General features: G+C 39.4%; 1 protein-coding gene across 8 annotated transcripts in view; it reads right to left on the reverse strand.

The window, feature by feature from the left end:
* Nucleotides 1–20,768, reverse strand: part of POU2F1 (POU class 2 homeobox 1) — a 112,872-nt gene that overhangs the window by 54,624 nt on the left and 37,480 nt on the right. For 4 of the 8 annotated variants that reach the window (XM_059872136.1, XM_059872125.1, XM_059872117.1 and 1 more), the window contains exon 1: nucleotides 2,934–3,189. The exons of 1 other annotated variant lie outside the window; for it this stretch is intronic. In XM_059872136.1, coding sequence (XP_059728119.1) covers nucleotides 2,934–3,051 — 118 coding nt within the window. In that variant the 5' untranslated portion in view covers nucleotides 3,052–3,189. Of the gene's footprint in view, nucleotides 1–2,933; nucleotides 3,190–20,768 lie in introns of those variants that run through there. 3 more of the 8 variants (XM_059872166.1, XM_059872164.1, XM_059872155.1) reach the window with 2 other exon arrangements.

Consider the following 20,768-nt stretch of genomic DNA (forward strand, 5'->3'; position numbering starts at 1 on the left):
TTCCTATGCCTATTCTTAAATCTTTCAAATGTTCAGTCATGTAAAAGAGATCTGGACTATAAGTGTTACCCTTAGTATAAAGGCAGATGTGTTAAACTGCTTTTTGAAAGAAGGAGGGAATGAGGAGTAACTTTGCAGCTGAGTGCTGTTGGCCCACACTTCAGCAAGTTTTGCCCCATTTTTCACAACCTCTGCTTAGCACATTCAAGCTGAAACAGAAACAGAACATGGGTTCCACTGACTATACAGCAATGTCTGCTCTTGACTTTGGCCTCTATGCTGAGAGATCTATGTTTCTATCTAGACATTGTATATATCTTAAATTGAGTTAATTATTGTGGCAACAGCACATTTGTTTAGAGTGATTATAGGCAACATGCATTTGATAAGCAACATTACTTCATTCCTTTACACACAGATGGCTATTGAAATTTCACTTTAGAGAACACCAAATGGGAGTCCTTTGCCTTGGACACAAATATGAAGAGTCCTCATCAGGAAAATGAGCAAAGAGCTCTTACAAGTCAAATACATTTGGCTGTGGAAACCAGGCTAACTCATGAGGGTACTGGACATAGGATGTAATTTTTAAGCCCAGAGCAGAATAGCTTGAGCTCAAGATACAACTGACCACAAAAGGGAAGAGCACAGGTTGAGAAAGTTGTCTCAGAAACATAGAATTCATTTGCTGAACCACTTCAGAAAATTCATGCTAGTAAAACAACAGAGGGCCTCCTGTTGCTGGTTTGTTGCAGGAATTGAAGTATTAGGGCCAATGTGCAGGCTACTAATGATGGAATAAGCAAAGCAAACTAAACCCAAAGTGGGGACACAGCTGTCCCTGTGCACAGAACTTGAGCAGGGTAGTCACTGTTCCATCCTATGAGGAAGCTCACACAAGAAGCCTTCCTACATGATGAGCAAGTCTGCTCAGTCACACAAAGTTATAATTGTACAGACCTCTTTCCAAAAAGCAAGCCAGGACACGTTTTTCTGTCAGGCTATGCTGCAAAAATACATCCCTCTAGAAAAGGTTTTTTAGTACTAGTCATACACAAAGTTTACTTAACTACAAAAAGCCTGTCTAAATGAAGAATATTTTATTGTAAAGATCCATCCTTAAAAAAGACCTCAAACACTGCTATTGAAAAAAGCAGCAAGTTGGAAGAAACATCTTTCTGGTAGTGCTCAGGTTCAAGCAAAGGATAGCATCCATTATTTCACCAGCTGACTATTTCTTGTTCAATCTGTGGGCCTTCTGCATGTAAAGCATCAAGAACAATGCAGCTATTTCCATTGCAAATGGTATGACATCCATCTGAAGCACAAAACTGCTACCAGCAAAACAGGCTCATATCCGCGGGATACTCAACCTACCGATTCATTCTGTGTTGAATAAAAAGGCTACTTGGTCTATATGTGCTCGTGCAATTTCTGCTTCAAACTTAAAAGAATAAACAAATGAAGTGGGCTAAAAAACCCCAAGCCTTAATGCTTTCACCTTTTTTCCTTCCTTTAGATCTTCCTTGGGTTTTAAATAAAGGCCCTGGGCTACAACTTCTGCCAACATTATCTAAAAACAAACTCCCCAGAAGGAAGGATCGAAAGCAGCAGGTGCATGATTGAAATCAAACTCTCAGGAGTGAATACATTCCATGCTGCTACTCTGCTAGCAGGGCTGAGGTGTCGCCAGGCAGTGCTGTGCCAGCCTTTCACACACCCTCAGGAACATTTCCAAAGGCATTCAGGAGAAAGAAGCAGTGGACACCAGACCAACCTGAAGCGTTATAAAGACTGCACACAGCTGGCAAAGCAAAGAAAATCTTAACATGGGTATACAACATTAACTGTTTCCTTTCACCCATTAAAGTGGAACTGCCTAATATTCCATTTGCAGCAGCAAAAATGATTCATTTATGTGCATGGGAAAAACAAAGTTTAATGTGAGTGAAAACAGGATAAGAATTATTTAGAAATTAATTTTCAAAAACCACATCATATTCAGAAACAAACATACTAAAATGTCTGCTTTAAAATTTACCATTCAAAACCATATTCTTTTACTTAGAGATATAAGTTCTTACATGAACTTATATGATGGAATGAAAAGAATTAAAAAAAATATGTGTATATATATGTGTGTATATATATATATATAGTGTATATATATAGTGTGTATATACACATATATATATATATACACACACACACACACACATACATACTTTGAGCTTCGGGGGGAAAAGCCTTGAAAATAAATAAAGCCTATTGTAAAATTGAGATGATCCATTACTATAAATAACTTTAAAAGACACGAAGAAGGAATTATGGCATGTCTGTTCTGCAGTCCTGATGGAATCTCAGTGCAGGAAATATATTATCCCAGTAACCTTAAGCACAGCTTGCAACGGTATCAATGGCAACCACTGTGCACTCCCCCTTATTTTCTATTACACATGAAGAACCTTGCTATATTAAAAACACACAGACATAACACACATTCTGTTGTGGAATGGCTCAATACAGTTACTAAATTCCTTCAACACTTAGGCTCCCTCTCATTCATTTTAATGCTTTAAAATGCATAACACACAGACATACAAGTCAAGTCCAGTGTTAGAAGGCAAATGCTTCTCAGACTGAAATCCTAAAAGCAAAAGGTCTGCATTAATATCACCCAAGTCTGTGCAAAGGAAACAAATTCTCCTGGAGCCAGGGAAAAGAGGGAAAACAAACAAACGAACGAACAAACCAACCAAAGCATGTATTTCCCTGGTACAGATCGAGCTATCCATCTAGCAGGCAGCTATTTGCTGCCGATTCACTGGTGAGCTTCAGCCCCACAAATACCTTCTGCATATGTGATTAAGCCACTATGCATAGTCAATCTCCCAGCCTCGGTGTCCATAAGAAAGAGCTGAGCTGGTACCCACCTAGAACGTAGTCGCTGCAGTCCAGCATTGCTGTGGTATCCTCTACAGGTTCAGATAGTCCAAGGAACGGGAGAATGGCAATTTCTATCAAATCTACACTACTGCTCTGACTGAACATGAAAGGGAGTGGGGAGGTGGGGGGAGAAATACAACTTCAGTTACACCATAGCAATCTTCAACTGAACAGGGAAACTTCAGTTGCTGTGTGGAGTTTTAGTCTCTCCTACTAGCTGTGTCTGACATTGTCAAGGCGACTGAAGCGTGAAAAGTTCCCCTTTTTGTAATAAAATAGAAACAAAGATTGCAGCTGGCAGTTTCCATAATGAAGCTTAATCAGTATGCGCCTGATTAGGGCCTTATGCAAATCTCCTCTCGTTAGCACAGCAGCCAGCACTTTGAAGTCCATGAACAATTCATTTGCAGAGTACACTGAAAGCGCTCCCTGCATAATTTAAATCACGGTATAAATATTTATCAGCTCATTTGCATATTAATTGGCAGTGCATGAAGGGAAAAATTATCTCCCGAGTGCCAGCATAATAATTAGGGAACAAAATGAATTTTCTTCCAATAGCTTGGCTTCTCAGCCCTAACTCAAGCACAGTACCACAGGGGATCAGGGAGGGGAAGAGACAGAGTTCTGTTCCAATGCCACTGAAATGACACGTACAAATTAGAAACAACTCTACAGACTTAAGCACCTTTAATCTTATTCCTGCTGGCAACAATAACATCAGTAATAAAGGGGATTTGGAAAAAGCTTTCCACACAATCCAAATAATCCCACGAAAACAATTAGCAAGGTAGAAGCTGAACACAAAGCTGTCAAGCCGGTGCTCGCACATCTGCGTGGAGTTTTCCACACGTGAACACGCACTGTCTCAGCAAGGTCCCAGGCAGGGAAGAGAGTCCTGCCAGGGCAAGGAAGTGGCACGATTCCCTTTAAACGGCTAAAGAGCTTGGTGATTCATTATCGGGTAATCCCTTTGCCACGGCCAACTTAGCAGCAGTGGATATGTCAAGTATTGTGTAACATTTGACACCCATTAATCTATCCCGAGTGAAATCAAAATAGATTTAGTCTTTTGCTTTCCAATGACTTCCAAGAAAAAAAACCAAAAATCTATTACTAATCCCTTCAAGCATGTACACAATATGGCTAAAGAAAGCTTATTTGCAGAGCTATGGTTTTTCAAAGGGGCACGTCACACCCACATTGCATCTTTGAACCACTCAGTGATAACCAGAACGTGCTTGCTGCTGTGACCACAAAGTGCACCGGAGCACTGGAGAACTGAGAAGAGGCTTTGGTCTATGGAGAAACCAATCTTCTTTTCCAAAAGTGGTCCACAGAAGTAAGTGGACTAACTATGAGGCTCTATTAAACCATTTCAAATAGTTTGTTTGCCACTCAAAAACTTGTGCCCTAAACAGCAAGAACATGTATATAAAAATTCAAGCATGATGTGGCCATTACAAAATTTATTACTCCATATTCTGATCAGGAAAAGATAGTATGATGATGCAGATTATTACAGGGTTGAGCCACCCACTTCCAGGTGCTAATGTGAATTTAAAGAGTAAGTTGTTTTTTTCTTTTTTTTTCTTTTTTTTTCTTTAAAAATACTGCAGCTGTACTTTTCTTCTCCTTATTTCTCAAGTGAATTCAAGCACCACCTCTACAAACAAGAGGGAGTGAGAGAAAAGGGACTTCTCAATCATCCAGTACTGACTGGAATTTATTTCTACGCTTGACCTCTTCTTCTGTTCAGGTTCATATCTCTACTTAACACAAGATGTTCCCAGCTATATATTTAACATGAGTGATCTACACTTGAAAAAGATTGCAAGAAGAGAAGGAGAAGGTGCCCCCTACTACAGGGAGACAACTGCATGTGCTGAATAGGTTTTCCTAATACCTTGCTTCCAACTTGGTTTTCTACTCACTCACGTGTCCCACTGAGACCTCTGAGGCACACATACATGGTTCACAGACCTTCAGTAAACTTCACTCCTGCATACATACTTTTGGAGTGCACTGGGAGATAACCCGTTTGCTTTATCGGAGAGCCTGGACACCAACGGTGTAACAAACCAAGCACTTGACAAAGCAAGTGGCTGAGCTGAGGCAGCAGCCAGAGCAGGACAGCGGTGCTCTCCTCAAACCAGAGGGTGCTGGGCTGGTGGAACACAGGTGCAGCCCCGAGGGTACAGGAAGTGACCGTTAGAATCGGGCATGCGTGTGGCCATGGCTGATCTGCCTCACAAACACCAACCCCCACACAAACCTTCACTGGAGCTGTAACATCCACTAACACCCTAATTGAAGTAAAAAACTATTGTTGTGTTGACCTGTCAAACTAACAACTGGCCAAAAAAAAAAAGGAGACAAATAAACAAAAGCCCTCCCCAAACCAACCAGCCAACGAAAACCAAACGCCACAAAAAACCCAAACCAAATGGTTCTTTCAGTGACCACTTCATTCTTTGACAATTTTATTATCTTACCTTTTATCTAAGCTCAAGGAATCATGAATGGTTTGGGTTGGAAGGGACCTTAATCAGGCAGCTCCAGCCCCCTGCCCTGGGCAGGGACACATTTCACTAGACCAGGCTGCTCAAAGCCCCATCCAGCCTGGCCATGAATACTTCCAGGGATGGAGCGCCCACTTTTTGTTTTGCTCTGTTTTTTTTACTGTTTGTTTGCTTAAATTTACCATTGACAGTCTATTAATCTCTGCTCTAGTGGAGAAAGAAAACGGCTGGGGAGGAACAGTGCCTATCACTCTGCTCCAAAACCAGTGGAGGAATACATTAGTTTAAATGTTCTCTTTAGGTTCTGCCACAACACAGCCCATTCTTTTCTTTGTGGCTACTTATTAAAAGTTACCTAACACCCTGAACTAAGGACATACTTCTGGTACTCATGTTTAAGCAAAACAGCACTCTGAGCTTTGCTCACAATTTCATTTTTTCTCCAAAGGCACCTCTCAGAAGAGAAAATGCTGCACCTTGTGATAAGTAAAGAGCTCACCACATACCATGAAACTACAGATATCTCAAAAAATGTGTCTCTCCTCTTCAGCAAATTCCACAGTTTTTACATCAATGATTTTCCTCCCATAATCCTATTCAAACGCCTCCTTAAAACCAAAGGAACTAACACAGAGCCAGGTATGACAAAGGCAGATTTTCTTCAGCCAGACACTTCAGAACCTGAAGAAACATTTCAGGAGACTCTTTCTATCCCGTTCACTTCTTTTTGTCACTTTCTATGCATTTTCCACACCATACCACTTCAAATGAATGTCTTCCTTTTGCAGTCTGCCTCACAAGTATGTCACTTTCTTTGTTCAATTATAATGACAAGACCTGATTCCTTCATAACTCTGTTTTCGGAAAGGGAACATCATTTTTACCTGTAGACTATGCAAGTCTTGGGTTTTTTTACATGGATGTGTTTCCACATATTACTAAAATGTCATTTACTACATGCCCTCCATGACAGCTAAGAAATTTCTGCCCCTATCCAGCTCAGTGACAAGCATGACCTTTGCAAACTTCAGGGTTGCACTTTCTGATGAGATTACCCAATAAGCCAACTCATTATTTCCCTTTTAAACAGAGTACTTGGAGGGAAGTGCTAAGGAATACATACAAATGGAGTACAAAATGCAGGGAAAGGAAATACAGTATCACATGCAACATTAGCATGCTGCTTTCATTAGTGTATCAATGCTTAGGACATTTTACCTTGACGGTACTACATTGTAACTCAAGCCATTTCCAAGTCTCCATCCCACAACCCAAACGAATCCTAACAAAAATTTCAACAAACAGAACTCCAATGTGTTATTAAAAAAAATTGTAAAAATCACATACTTCAACAAAATAAGCTGTTATTAAAGTTGGCACAATCCTCTTAGAGTAATTATGGACAGACAGCAGTCTGTTCATAGCTAGGGCTGCAAGCTAACTCTAATTTTAGCCATCACCTTTGACCGTAGCTAACAGAATTGATTTTATCTGAAAATTGGTAAGTTTGCTCTGAAAGCCAAAAAGAGCAGTTGTCTGGAAAAGTCAAATAAAATTGGCCTGGTTTAGACTTACCAGTTTTTAGGCAATTGCTATGAATTGGAATTTTAGTCTACATCTAATTTTACTTCTCACAAACTCATATCATAACTATCCTTTAAAACTTTCAACCACAAAAATGCCTTTCAAAATTCCTTTGTGTACATTTTTGAAGGAAATTAAGCATGTGGAGAGCTAAGCAGGGATGCTAATTTATCTTATCAGTGCAGGACAGTGGATACTTGTAAGCACCTGATACATTAATATAAAAGGGTTTGTTTGAGGGTTTGGTTTTAATGCAATTTATTTTTGTCCACAGAAGGTAGCAACCACCATGGATTAAGTCTTTTTTTTCATAGAAAGAAAACTGTGTTGATGACAAATTTACAATACCACCACACAAAGAGGGAAGAAGAAAGGAGGGCAGTGATGACAATGAGAGAAATAAAATAAATATGCTTATTCGAAAAATACAGAATTATAATGTCTACAAGCAAACAGCCTTATTTGAAACTCACAGCTAATTCTGCCACTCAGGTGCGTCATCTGAACACCTTGCCCTACCCTCACTGCCTACAAGCCATGGCATGTAAGAAAGCATCCATATTATATTTACAATAAAGTTTTTCTTCCATCCTGTTGAATGTTTTCTTTTCAATAGCAAAGTATACAAATTCAGTGAAGTCAAACCTTGTTACCTAAGTAAATGTTATTGTCATCACATTTACTTAGAAATTATGGAATATTTAGAAGAGCAGTAAATGTTAGGTCTTTACATGTCCTAAATTAGGCTCTCCTGTTCCACTCATTATGTTTTCATGGTTTTCATGACTATTTCATAATGGCTTGAGACTTTTTCTCTTTTGTTATGTTTTTTGTGGTTTTTTGTTTATTTACATGCATCATAAGCACTGACTCCAGGAACTTAATTCAAAAACCAACCTGAAGTGTCACACCTTTGAAAACCAATTTGTGTTTAACTACCATGTTCCACCTGCCACAGAGCTGCTGCACATTAGCACATTTGATTGTCTTCAGGGCATTCACCTCCTTCCAGTTTAACTTGACGTTAGCATATAAAATGAACAAATCATGCTGATTCCACCACACTTCAGGTATGGTGCAATACCACTACATATTCATTGTTCTAGTAAACTTGTATATGAAAAGTAATAAGCAAACTTGAGCAGGATTTTTTTAAAAACACACACAAAAATTTCTTAAAATGTGACTACTGTATGGGAAACACCTGTTTTGAATTTTTGTCCATTTATGTGGGTCTCATTCTCCTTTAAAATGATTCATTTGTCAAATCCAAAATACTCCACACTGACAAGTACTGAGCACCTTGGGTAGATGTATTTTGTCTATTAGTTAATTCCTCTTTTATTTCATTACTTTTACAGGATTTGCATTCCTCACATTGTTTTTAAAAAGGGACTGCAGGACAAAATAAAGTCTGAAAAGAAGACTGATGTGAAGTTACATGAACAAAACACAAGGGAGGGTTGGCGAACAAGATCAGTAAAACTTCAACATCTATCAGAATTAGGTAAAAAGGGATTTAAGGGTGCATGTCTATGTTATAGTACTACTGAGCAAAAAAAAGAGGCCCTATTACTTCCCCCTCCTTCCCAGCTTCCCCCCTCTCCCAAACAAAACCCAAAACCAACCTCATTAAAAGCCTGCAAGCTTTTATGGATGGTGCATCTTGGGGCAGTTGGAGAACCTGGAGCACCATCAGGTGCTCCATGAGAAATGTGGTGACACCAAATTTCCCCTGGCTGGGAACACCAGCCAATCCTTATGTACCTCCTGGACCTAAGGTGGGTCATTTGTTCCCACAAATTACATTTATGGGAACATGTCTTCCCCACTATTCTACTGAAATCATGCACACATTTGAATGGGAGAGGTAAATGTAGCTCATATTGCCAAAACACTAGGCAATTAAGGTAGTTTCAAATTGTTATTGCATTACACACTAAAAATACCAAATATTTCAGAAAAATAAATATAATCTAATATGCAAATCACAACACAATTGACTTGCCTTAACATAGAAGAGTACTTATGCCAAGCTCAAATATTGAACGGAAATATTTATTTTAGCTGCTGTATGAATTATTACAGCCTGGAAGCACCACTGTATGTGCATTCCAAAAGCATTAATTTTGCCTCCCTGTGTCCACTCACATAACAGGGACAGGCCCTCAAAGCTTTAAAATGTTATTTTCAAACTCACCTGTAAATCAAAACATAATGCCTTATGCCAACACGCTGTTTCCCTGTTCTCCACTTTGCCAAAGTAGCAATTACTAGTCTAGCTTGATGAACAGGGGCTCTACAAAGAAGAGACTAATTCAGTGTATGACTTAACCACACAGCACTGCTCAAATCCCAGAGCCTCCACACCACTTGTCATTAGCTACACTACAGGTCACTCTCAAAATACATAAATCAAAGTCACGGGTTTAAGCCTACAATGAGTCCTGCTGGAGCCAACTTGATTCATCAATACCAACAGCCTGATAGTATTTAGCTCTAGATAGCTAATTAGAGTGTTTGACAAACAAATTAATAGCAAAAAGCACATGCAAAATCTCTGCAGTTCATCCTATGAATTGAAGTTGCACCGCTGTTGCGCCCACGCTTTGCAGGAACTGCTTTTGCTCTCTCTTCCTTAATAACTATCTCAAATCCAAGGAAGGATATTGCTTTAATGCCCTCAGCACACTGATCCAGACACTATTAACACCTGTAGGAACCACAAGACATGTCATGAGAATGCTTCTTTCTGAAGCTTAAATTATTTGATCTCAAAAGAGGAAAAGGCCAAATTCCAGACAAGCTGCTTTGTATGTTACAAATTGAACAAAAAATTGCCGGATGCAAGATCTGAAGAAAGAAACAGAGTTATTCACACTGCAGACACTGATTCCATCCATCAGCACACGTATCCAAGAATCTATCATTTTGGCTGCTCAGAGCTAACATAAGACTGTATTTGCTATCAGCCAGGGAAAAAAAAATACAGAGTGCTTAGGCATCTGGGTCTTTAATTTACAATAATTTAGGAACAGCAGAAAGTGAGAACCACGGGGTAACTACACACATAAAGTACGACCTACATGAGCTTTTTCACGAGATGCTCACAAGCCTGGTTTTGCCCATTTTAGCACCTATGCTGTGCTAAAGCAAAGAAGGCATTGATCAGCTTTTCCAGGAAATAACCACAAGAAGGGGTTTACTAGAAACAAAGCTGAAGGGCAGCATGACTGACACCTGTGGCTATGTTTGCAGAGGATTTGCTGGGAAGACATGCACATTGGATTTGCAGGCCCATGGACACACCACTGAAGGCAGGAATGTCTTGTTTATTTCTTCAGCAAATCAGAGAAGAGATAAACTCTTTCAGAGTGCCTCACTTTCTGTAACTTATTTTGATTGGAACTATTAGCTTGACAGGTGCAGAATTCTCTCTCAAAAAAAAAAATATATAATCTACTTAAAAATTACAGAGTAAAAGAAGACAATTGAAAAAATTAGGTCAAAAGGCCTAACTAAAAATTTTCAAGAGTAATGCACAGAATACTTAAATTCTTAGTTTCCAATTCCTCAATAAAACACAAGTCTCATATATGCATATTTCTTTTTTTTTTTTTTCCCCATAGAGAAATCAAAAATTAAAACCAGGACACTGAATTTAGGGCCCTGTCAGTACCACAGCCATGGGTCATGAATGCTGAGGCAGCAAAAAGCAGCATTGCTTGCCCTGCTGCCTCTTACACAGATACACAAGAGAGTTGGTCTGCCTTAAAACTACTCCAACTGCAAGGAGAAATACTAATCCAAATCTGTTTTTTAATCCAAGAGGGAGAAATGTTTACCTTACCCTGGTGAAACACAAAGGCAGCAAGGACACAGAAATAAATGGGAAAGATGGTTCCAGCACGAATATTGCCTCAAAACTTTCACTGTCTACAGCTTCAGTCCACTCCTGTGTTACACATCCATCTTATGAATTCTGTCATACAAATTGTGTGACAAACAGAAGAAATTAAAAATTAAAATATCAAACCAGCTATTTATTTCCTCTTTGGGACGCTGACTCTCAGCACTAATTCTGACAACTTTTATCAAGTACACTTACATATGCACATACCCCACCAATGCTACTCTGCAGAATACTCTGATTTCTGGTCTCACACAGGCCATTTCCAGGCTCAAAAATGGAAATGTAATTCCTACACTATAAAATTTAACTACAGATTCACTTATTTCCATCACAGGCATTGAAGAAGGCATTAGAATTGCAAGATTTTGAAAGTAAAGAAAATGGGGAGTTGTTGACTGACAGAAGCAGCAGCAGAAAAACAAACACAATTATACAAATAAGTAGTTTAGCAGAGATCCAGCTTAGAGCACTAAACACCAAATTCAAGGAACTGCTCACCTAAAAATTTAAAAATAACTACTAATAACTCTAAGATGTAATAGTAGACCAATCTACAGAAATTAAACAAGTACACCTCATAAATGTCGGAGACCTCTGTATAAAACCCCTGTAGGCTGATCTAGAGCATCAAGCCAGGCTGAAAACTGGAATTCTCAAGGGACAACACAGCTCTGGTGACATTAACAACAGAGCAGAACTGAAGCTGTTTACAAGCAACCACACAATAACCCTCAGAATTGTTCATATATATATGTGTGTATATATATATATATATATATATATATATATGTATGTATGTATGTATGGGTATAATGAACATTATATAAAAACATATATACCTTTTTACTTATGCATATTTTATGTTTTATATCAAATATGTATACTACATTATACACAGTGAATATATATATTTTTTTTTAAATAAGATCGTGATCTCAGATTTCTCAAAGCTTCTAAGCCTACTGTTCTGAAAATAGTTTACATGTTCTATTTTCCTGCAGAAAGGTACCACAACAGTGCCAACCCACTAGAAGAAATAGCATAAAGAGCAAGTCAGCATACAGTGCTGTTTTTATCACTTTTGTCTAATCTTGATCAAAAGGCAAATTGCTGGAGTGAGGATGAACAAGCAAGAAAAAAAGTAAAGCCCATAAGTGCCAGGATACCATCATCCCCAAAAATCCAGCCACGAACAGCCCAAGAGCTGCCAACTGACCACCACTGCTGACTTGAATGAAAATCATTCCCCAGCCTTCTTAGGAAGTCAGTCACCACTGAAAGAAGAGCAATTCAGTATTCAGAAAAACCCCCTCAAGCTAAGCTCTCCAGCAACACTCAATATTGCACTGACATTTTAATACTGCACTGAGTTGATCTAACATGCCATTTTAAAAGAAGGACCTGTATTTCACATTGCTTTCACAATCCCTCACCACCACAGAGAGATTACTCATTAAAAATGCAGAGAAAGTTAGCAAATTCTATGGGATTTAACTAAGTCAGAGGCAATTAAAAAAAAATCCTCTGTGACATTCCAGTTCCAACAAGCCTCACAACACTGGCGAAATGCATGTAAAAAGGTTACAAAATTCAGAGCACTGCATGAGCCTGCAAGAAGCATGAATACGAGCATGTTTTCCAACCAATGTCACAGTCTCAAAACGACAAGCCCTTTTTTGCCTGCCTACCAGCGAGTCTGCACTCCTCTTTTCTTCTTTTGAATTTTCCCCAACTTAAATTGAATGCAAATAAGCCAGGTGTGGTCCCCAGAGCAGTAATCTGCAGATAGTCCCCACCGAGTTCCCATAGCAACTTGCACAGCTGGCCACGAGAAGGAGGTTGTATCTGCTTCATATTGGCTACAGAGTTTAAACACTCAGCAAGTGAAACACCAATTACTGCATCTTGTAAAGGAAACATCTACTAAACAGCGCATCCATTTTTCCTTGATTAACACAGGAAAATAAACCTCTGGATATGTTCCTAGTCCAGCAATTGCTCAGCATGTAAAGTGAATATTTGTTATTTAGAAGAGGCGATGCCCGGGAAGGAAATGGCTTCTCTTTTCTGCTGCAAGGAACTGAAGTTTAAGAAACACTACAGCATTTGGAAAATGCCTGTCATTCTGTACCTTGTCATCAAGAAAAAACATAGCTGGAAGAGAAAAGTCAGAAACCCAAATCCTTCTGGACAAGTTATAAGACTTCCACAAGACAGTACCTCTCTGACAAGTGCTTTGTAATATTTCAAATTTTTACTGTACTCTTTCTGTATCAGCTTTCTAAGTCTCAGTGTAAAAGTCCAAAGGTGACTGACAAACGGCTGTTCATTCCATACCAAATCCGCCCTTTGTTCCTTACCTACAAACACAGATCCCTCCTTCTATTAATTCCATGCCTTTCTACATCCTGCATGCACGGCTCTCTACTTTAGCCTGCAGCTCTTCACCCCAGCCTTCTCACTGTTTCCATACAATTTCTCACCAAATCCATACTAGCTGGCTAAACACCAGGGAGAAGGCACTGGGGCTGGTTTGGAACCAGGGGAGGACTGACTGGCCACAAATACGTACTGGATGGTCAATCCACCAGAAAAGCCACACAGATAAGGACCAGGCTTTCCCTGCTTTTCCTTTGGCACAGCCACAAACAAGAAATCTCTCCTTTCTTTAGATTGAGGTTTCAAGGTAAGAACAAGGCTTAGGGGAAAGGGTGGGCCCAAGTATCCCTGCTAATATCCTACAGCTCTTGGGAAGCAGGAACATAGATGGTACCTAAGACACAGCCCACCCACTCCCACTCCCAATTACAAATCCAAGGCTTTTTGGGACAGAGGATGTTGCTAAACATGAAGTAACCTCAACAGATTTTTCTCTGCCATGAATCTGCCCTAACATCCTACTGAAGCCCTGCAAACTTTGAGGAACCAGCCTGCAGCAAGGAGTCCTACAATCTAAGCATCCAATAAAGAACATTCTTTTCTATTTTGCTTTGAATCTATCTTCTTCTGTAGCACCACTTTAATATCCCCTATTTCTTGCACAATAAGAATCCATGAACTGTAAGCTTCTACACCTCCTCCATGACACTTCACTGACTTCTGTCATATTCCCCCTTAGCTCTGTCTTCTAGGATAACAGTCTACACAGTTGCCCATTAAAATAAAATAACTCCTGCTGCTTTTCTACATACTTTTTTTAAATGTCTGAGGAGAAGAGCTGCACAGTCTAGTACCTAAGAGAAAGAAGCACTAATGGATTGTGGCACAATGCTATTTTTTCTTATATTTCTTTGCACTCTGATCTTTTCTTGTTAAGTCCTAGCATTTGATTGCCTTTTTGACTACTTGTTGACCATGAAAATACAGCAGCTATTTCCATGAAAAATTGTAACATGAAAGATCTCATACATGAAGGATCACTACATTAACTGCCCATAAACTCAGGACCTTATCTCTTGTTCAACAGGAACTTAGTATCATTGAAACATCTGTTCAATTTGGTTAAAATGGGACAACTGTTTTTGAGGGAGAGTGGAAAGGAAAAGTCAGAAAGACATAACACAAATCTCTCTTTCCTTTGGAAATCTGGTAAAGTAAAAATAACAACACAATGCTTATCAGTATCCAGAAGAGCAGGAGGTTGATAAGAAACAGCCTCAGTATCAGTCACTCCTGTTTGTGCTGACTTTACAAAATGTCTGTCCTTGTACCTGGCATAATCATCTCTCAGTGATCCCTATTCTTCCAGGAGGGCATGGCAAGCTTACCCAGGAACATTCAGCCTGTAACTTCACAAGAGGCCACCATTATGCCAGTTGTCCCATATGAGAATGTATATTTATCTAGGAAAGGGGAAATATAAACAAACAGGAGCAGTTCAATGTGCATATTGGACATTAGCTATAAATTTTATTCCTCCATAACATATACAAGACACTGTACACCTGTGAGCTCTTCCCATTATCCCACCTGTGGGAACTAACTTTAATCCATCACTAACTTGAAAGCTGCTCATTCAGTTAAGTACTTTCAGTTTTCTTCTCTACCTCTTCTGCCTCCCAGATTTCTTTTTCTAATCAGCAGCACTTCAAAGAAACAGCTGAGCTGGTGGCATTAAAATGACCAGGAAAACACACAAAGCTTTAGCAGGGCACAACCACTGAGCAAGAGAAACACACCATTTAGTGTTAAAAATGATGACTGTAAGCCCACTCAGCTGGGGGAAAAAGAAAAAAAAAATCACAATTCATTAGAAGGAAGAAAAAAATAGTATTCCCCTACACACCTGGCATAATTTGCACTTTAAGAACCACACCATATCAACATTGACAGTCCACTGCATATTAATAAAAGCCAAAGACTGAAAAACTGAAGGCAGTCAATCTGTATTGCAAGCCAGTAAATTTGCACATTTTACAGGAAGAAATAAAAGGGGCATACAACTGGCAGTGTCTGGAACCTGGGAGGCTGAAAAATTGAGAGATTTTACACTGAAAGTGAACATGCAATTTTGAAAGAATTAGTAGTAATACCAGCTAATACTGGTATAACAAATAAATATTTAATGTCAGGTGTTAAGGAGGAGACACTCTAAATGCAAATTTACCCAAGCACACACACACATGCTCTCAGCTCTCACTCATATGTATTCCTTCCACCAACAAAGAGGCAAGTTTTGTACATCTCAAAAATATAGAAGATTTAAGTACATATTGATTCTGTCCTCCACAGCTCTTATCTCTGCTGTGGCTTCTTTCATGATATTTGTTGCATGCTGAGGACAAACTTGCACTGAAATTGTCTGTCTGCAATTCAAATGTCATTTGACCAACTCTAACCCTACACATGGTACTTGCTTATGAACAGCTTAAACAGGGGATGGAGGGAAATGGAAAGGCAATAGGGAGGAGAGAAGGTTTTGCCTTCTGATGAGATCTGGAGACAAGCACAACACTTCTGTAATAAAAGGAGGCCATTGAACACCTCCTGTGTAACTTCACCCTCAAATTCCAGGTGATGGATGGGATTAAGAACAGTCTCATTAACACACTCTAATAGACAGGGCTATAAACCATTTTCTTAGCTTCACTTGTTAACTGGCAGTTCATTTTTTATAAGGCATGCCCTAGGACTGAAATCACCAGCATCAGTTTCCAGTAACTGGATCTTTCTGTGCACCTTGGGCTGGTTAAAGAGGCTCCCTTAACCATAAGACCCCTCACACTCACTGAGCAAGTCACTGTTCACGAGGTCAAACTTGGTGTAACCAAAAATTCTGAATTTTAATTTCAGTTTGACAAGCTTTTCACATTCTGAATCCATCACATCTCTGGCTTTGTTAGCAACTCTCCTGATGCTACAAATTCCCTAGCAGCACGATAAGGTTAGACTCAACCATATTTGTAAGTCAAGTATCGTGTTATCACAGGTATGCCTCACTCCAAAAGCCATTTCCTGACTCTCATCACAATGCAACTCATTTTTAGAGTGCATGTGTTTCAGAGCACAAGCTCCTCTACCAAAAGTGAAACCCACATCTTTTTTTGCTAGGTGTTTAGCAGACACTTCATTTAGCTGAATTAAAATACATGGGTAAGTTCCCAGAAAAAACTGGTGACTTAGACCCCTTTAGAGTCTAGCAGTAATGGACCTGATAGCAGCAACTCCACCAATATTTGCATCCAATGAAAACTTCACCACTAAAGCTTCCATTCTTCTTCCTGATCACTGGCAGATACAGCAAGCACTTGCAGAAGAAAAAGACACAGCCAGTAGATTTTGACTTTCCATTAACAACTGTATTGAAATTTTTCAGTTGTCCTGTCCTTAATCCTTTTAGTATGTGTTACTATTGATTTTGTATCACTTTAATTTGGTAATCAATGAAGTAAGCCATTCTAAATCAGATACATTATAAAAGAGTGCATTTTATCAATACAATTACAAAACAGAGCTTTAATCTTAACAAGAACTGAAAAGGCTTACAGCAAATTCATCTGAAAAGACTTTCTCTCCTATCCCAGAAAATTGTATGAATTGACATTAGATTATTTTTATTGACCAAAAATTGTCTATCAGCAAATAAAATTATCTAGTTACTCAAGCGAGTGCAACTGACCTCCAGCTTTTAAAATACAACTGCCCCATTTTTTGACATTATTGACTCACTCATTTTTCCACCTCCTCTCTGCAGCTTCCTTGGTCACTTAAGATTTACCAACATCAACAAACACATAAAATCAACAAATTAGAGAGGCTTCTTTCCAGTCAGTCTGAACTACTAAATGCAAGCTGCCTTGTCTCGCAGATTTTAGAAATCCAACTCATAGTCTCTTCAGCATTCCTCTTCCTCCCCAGTCCCACTTACTTTGAAAATGGCATTTTCTCCCCATTTTTCGGAAACACTTAAGCCCACTCAAAAGCAGGCGAGCAGGTGGTGATCTGTGTAAGAACAGAGGTCCTCACCCTTCTGCACATTTCAGAAAGTGTCCAAGGACTACAACTCCACAGGTTGGTCAGTCAGCCTAACAATTGTCTCTCACCAAAGAGGGGAGTGGAAATTCCTTAATTTCCTATATTTTGGGGGCTTGGTGTGGCTTTTTGGAACCACTTTATCAGGCCAGAGTGGTGTCTGAGTAGTGCAGAAATTGATAAATTGGGAGAAGGGGGAGGGAGAGGTGCTGCTGTGGTGGCTCACTTTGGCTCATGTAGTCCTATGTGCAGAGACATTCATTCTGTATCATGCAATCATAGCAAGCGTTGTATGCAAATTTTGAAATAAAGGCATTCACTGGTAATACTTGAGCTTTATCAGCTTGCAAAACACCATCAGGAAAAATAGATCAGGGTATTCCAAACAGTTCCCTGTGTACTTGTATTTCATTAGCTTGAGAAAGGTAATTCCACATGACTACATCAGACAGTGCTTCCCAAGCCATGCCACTGCTTCTCCTCCTTATTTGCTAACCAGGACATGACCACTGTGGAGAGAAAAAAACAGACTGCTATTTCAGAAGGAGAGTACAGAGAGCAAACTGACAAAGCTGGAGCTGGAATCCTCCTAAGCCAGCAGAAAGATATTGAAGACCAGACCACCATTTGGACTCCTCTTTGCCTCATCAGGAGGGGGGAAGCCATATAAGGTATTTATTATGATTATTCTTCAATTAACTTTTGTTTTTTAGAATCTAAAAATCTATAGCATCCTTCTAAACAGCAGAGCATTGACAGCTATTTGTCTGTCAAGCAGCTTTTGCTGATGGACGGTAGATACCCAGTAGCAGAGGTACAATTTTATCTGAGTTTATTTTTTCATTTCCCTTATTTTTGTAGTAAAATACCAGCCATCAATACTTGTCCTTCCACCACGAGTTGTTCTTTCAGAGATTATTTGGCTGGAAGAGTCAACAGGCAGGCTACAACATCAGAAAGTCAAACAGCATTCCTCACAATTCCTCTTTGATACTTTACTTCACTATGCAAGTTTGAAATCCTTCAGTATTACTTCAGTTGACAATAATCTACCCTATGTGTGCAATGAATGATCAGTTTGCCTATTAAATTAACAATCAAATTAATGATTAATTTATTAGGGGTTTTGTCCTGCTAATTACAGAAACATATGTATCACACTATAAAGGCCCTTTTTATTGCTGCTGAGATCACCTTATTTGGTTTGAGCACCAAGTTTTACTAATTTTTTTTTTTTTTAATCACACTTGAAATCAGACATCCGTTCAGTTCTCAATCATGTACCCACCATTTTAGCTGAATTTTTAAACCTCCCCAGCACCAATTCGATGTTCAACATGCTCCTCACTTACAAATTTCACCACACACCCCTACTGCAAATAATCACCCTTGCAATTTCTTTGTCAGGTTTCTGGTTACACTTTGATGGTGACAGACCCTGGCCTTTCTCCAGAGACTCTCCTGGAAAGAGATCTCGTGCACAAGTCAATTTAAACTCTGCTTCCCTAAGGAGTCTTTCCAACTACACATTTCTATTCAAATCAACAGATGCATCTGTTTAAATGGTCATAAGAATTGTTGCAAAGAGATGAACTGCTGAACCTAAAACTTGCCTGATGTACGATTAATATGAGGTACAAGAAACCTCACAGTGGACACCCATGGAACAGCCCACTTACCAGAGAAGTTTCTTCCTAATCCCCTTTAGTTAGCACTTTATTTGTTCCCTGTTGTATAATGGTTTTTCAATTCTTTACAAAGGCTTTACAAAGCTTTCATTTAACCTAGCATAATGTACTGTAAATGAATAATCCCTTTTCTTTCCTGATCCTGTTAATCTTTTGGCCTCCGTTACATCTCACAGCAGTGAGATGCAAATGTTAATTATGCAAGAAGTATAAGATCTGTATTTTGATTTCCATCTGTCCAATACAAGTCCAGAACAAGACACAGATAACTGAGTGCTTTCCTATCACCATGGGAACATGATTGCCAGGAACATACCAAGAACGTCTCATATTGACTCCCAGAAGCCCCAGTCAAGTACCTTCTATCCATCAGAGCCTCCTTTATCTCCTTTGTTGATTCATATTTTTCACAAACCCCTGATTATTCTCACTGTAACTCAATCTTCCTCAGGGCTGCAGAAACATTGTCTTACATAACATCTCCCTCTCGTCTGCATCATTTATGTCAATTATCCCATCCACAAAACACATGTGGATATAGAAGTAGTTGAAACATTTTATTAATGTGATAGTGAAAACAACCAAAGTTGACAAAGTCGTAGGGCAAACCCCTTTTCTCCTGGCCATCCCTCCCATGGGGTCACAGCAGCATTCAACTCACTCCAAGGCTGGCATGATTAGCCCACAGAACTGGGCATCAGAAAATTAACCCTTTTGAAAAACAATTCTGGCAGCTCAGCTCCCAACCTGGATGCCTGCAAAATCAGACAAGCCCTGCAGAGCAAATGCCATTGAGGGTGAGACCAAGCAGAATCAGTCTAGTTTGGTTTGAATTGTTTAAACCACAGCCTCACAATACTTTTAGATTTTATAACAAAGCCAGTCTTACGACTGTCCAGTACTGAAAAAAAAAAAGCTTCATTTACTTTCTATCTCCCAGTCACAACAAGCTGGCTCTCCCTCTTCCCTCACTGCCCTCCCTACTGCTCACCTAACCAGAGGGGGAGATCATTTTAGATGGCAGCCTGGAAGAAAACTAACTTCATAAAAAACTAACAGAAATTTTGTTTCCTTTCAAGTTAATTCAGCTATGTGCGGGAGTCAAAGACTGAAAACAGATACAAGGGCAGAGGCTGAATCCTGAAGGAGTGGGAAAGGAAGGAGAACTGCCCTGTCCTTCCAGTGGCAGGAAACTTAAAAAGGTTTGTCACAGCTTCAGCATGAGTGTGAAGAGCCAGGGTACAGCAATGTGATGGCTTAGCACGCTTGGAAGGAGGCCACACTCCACACTTGGATTTCCACCATTTTTGGCTACACTGTCCTGTCTTTGTCACTACACCTCTCCAGAAGGGTATATAACTTGTTAGAACAGTAGAAGACTTTGCAAAGGAAGAGCAGCAAAGACAAGATAATGAAGCTGAAGGTAAGGAGCAAGGGCAGTCCCATTTCAGCTTCAGAGAGCTGTTAAGTTGGCTTAGCCAAGCTTGGAACCATAACTCAAGTACAGATAGTTCTGTTTCAGAAAGAGATGTATTGCTATACAGTAAAGTGCCTAAAAACAGAGTTGCAATCAGATGTACATATAGAGGAGTCACTCAAGTCACCATCATTACTGCTCTTTTCCAGTACATTAGTGATTATAAC

This window comes from Haemorhous mexicanus, chromosome 2, assembly GCF_027477595.1.
Source record: "Haemorhous mexicanus isolate bHaeMex1 chromosome 2, bHaeMex1.pri, whole genome shotgun sequence".
NCBI classification, from domain to species: Eukaryota; Metazoa; Chordata; class Aves; order Passeriformes; family Fringillidae; genus Haemorhous; species Haemorhous mexicanus.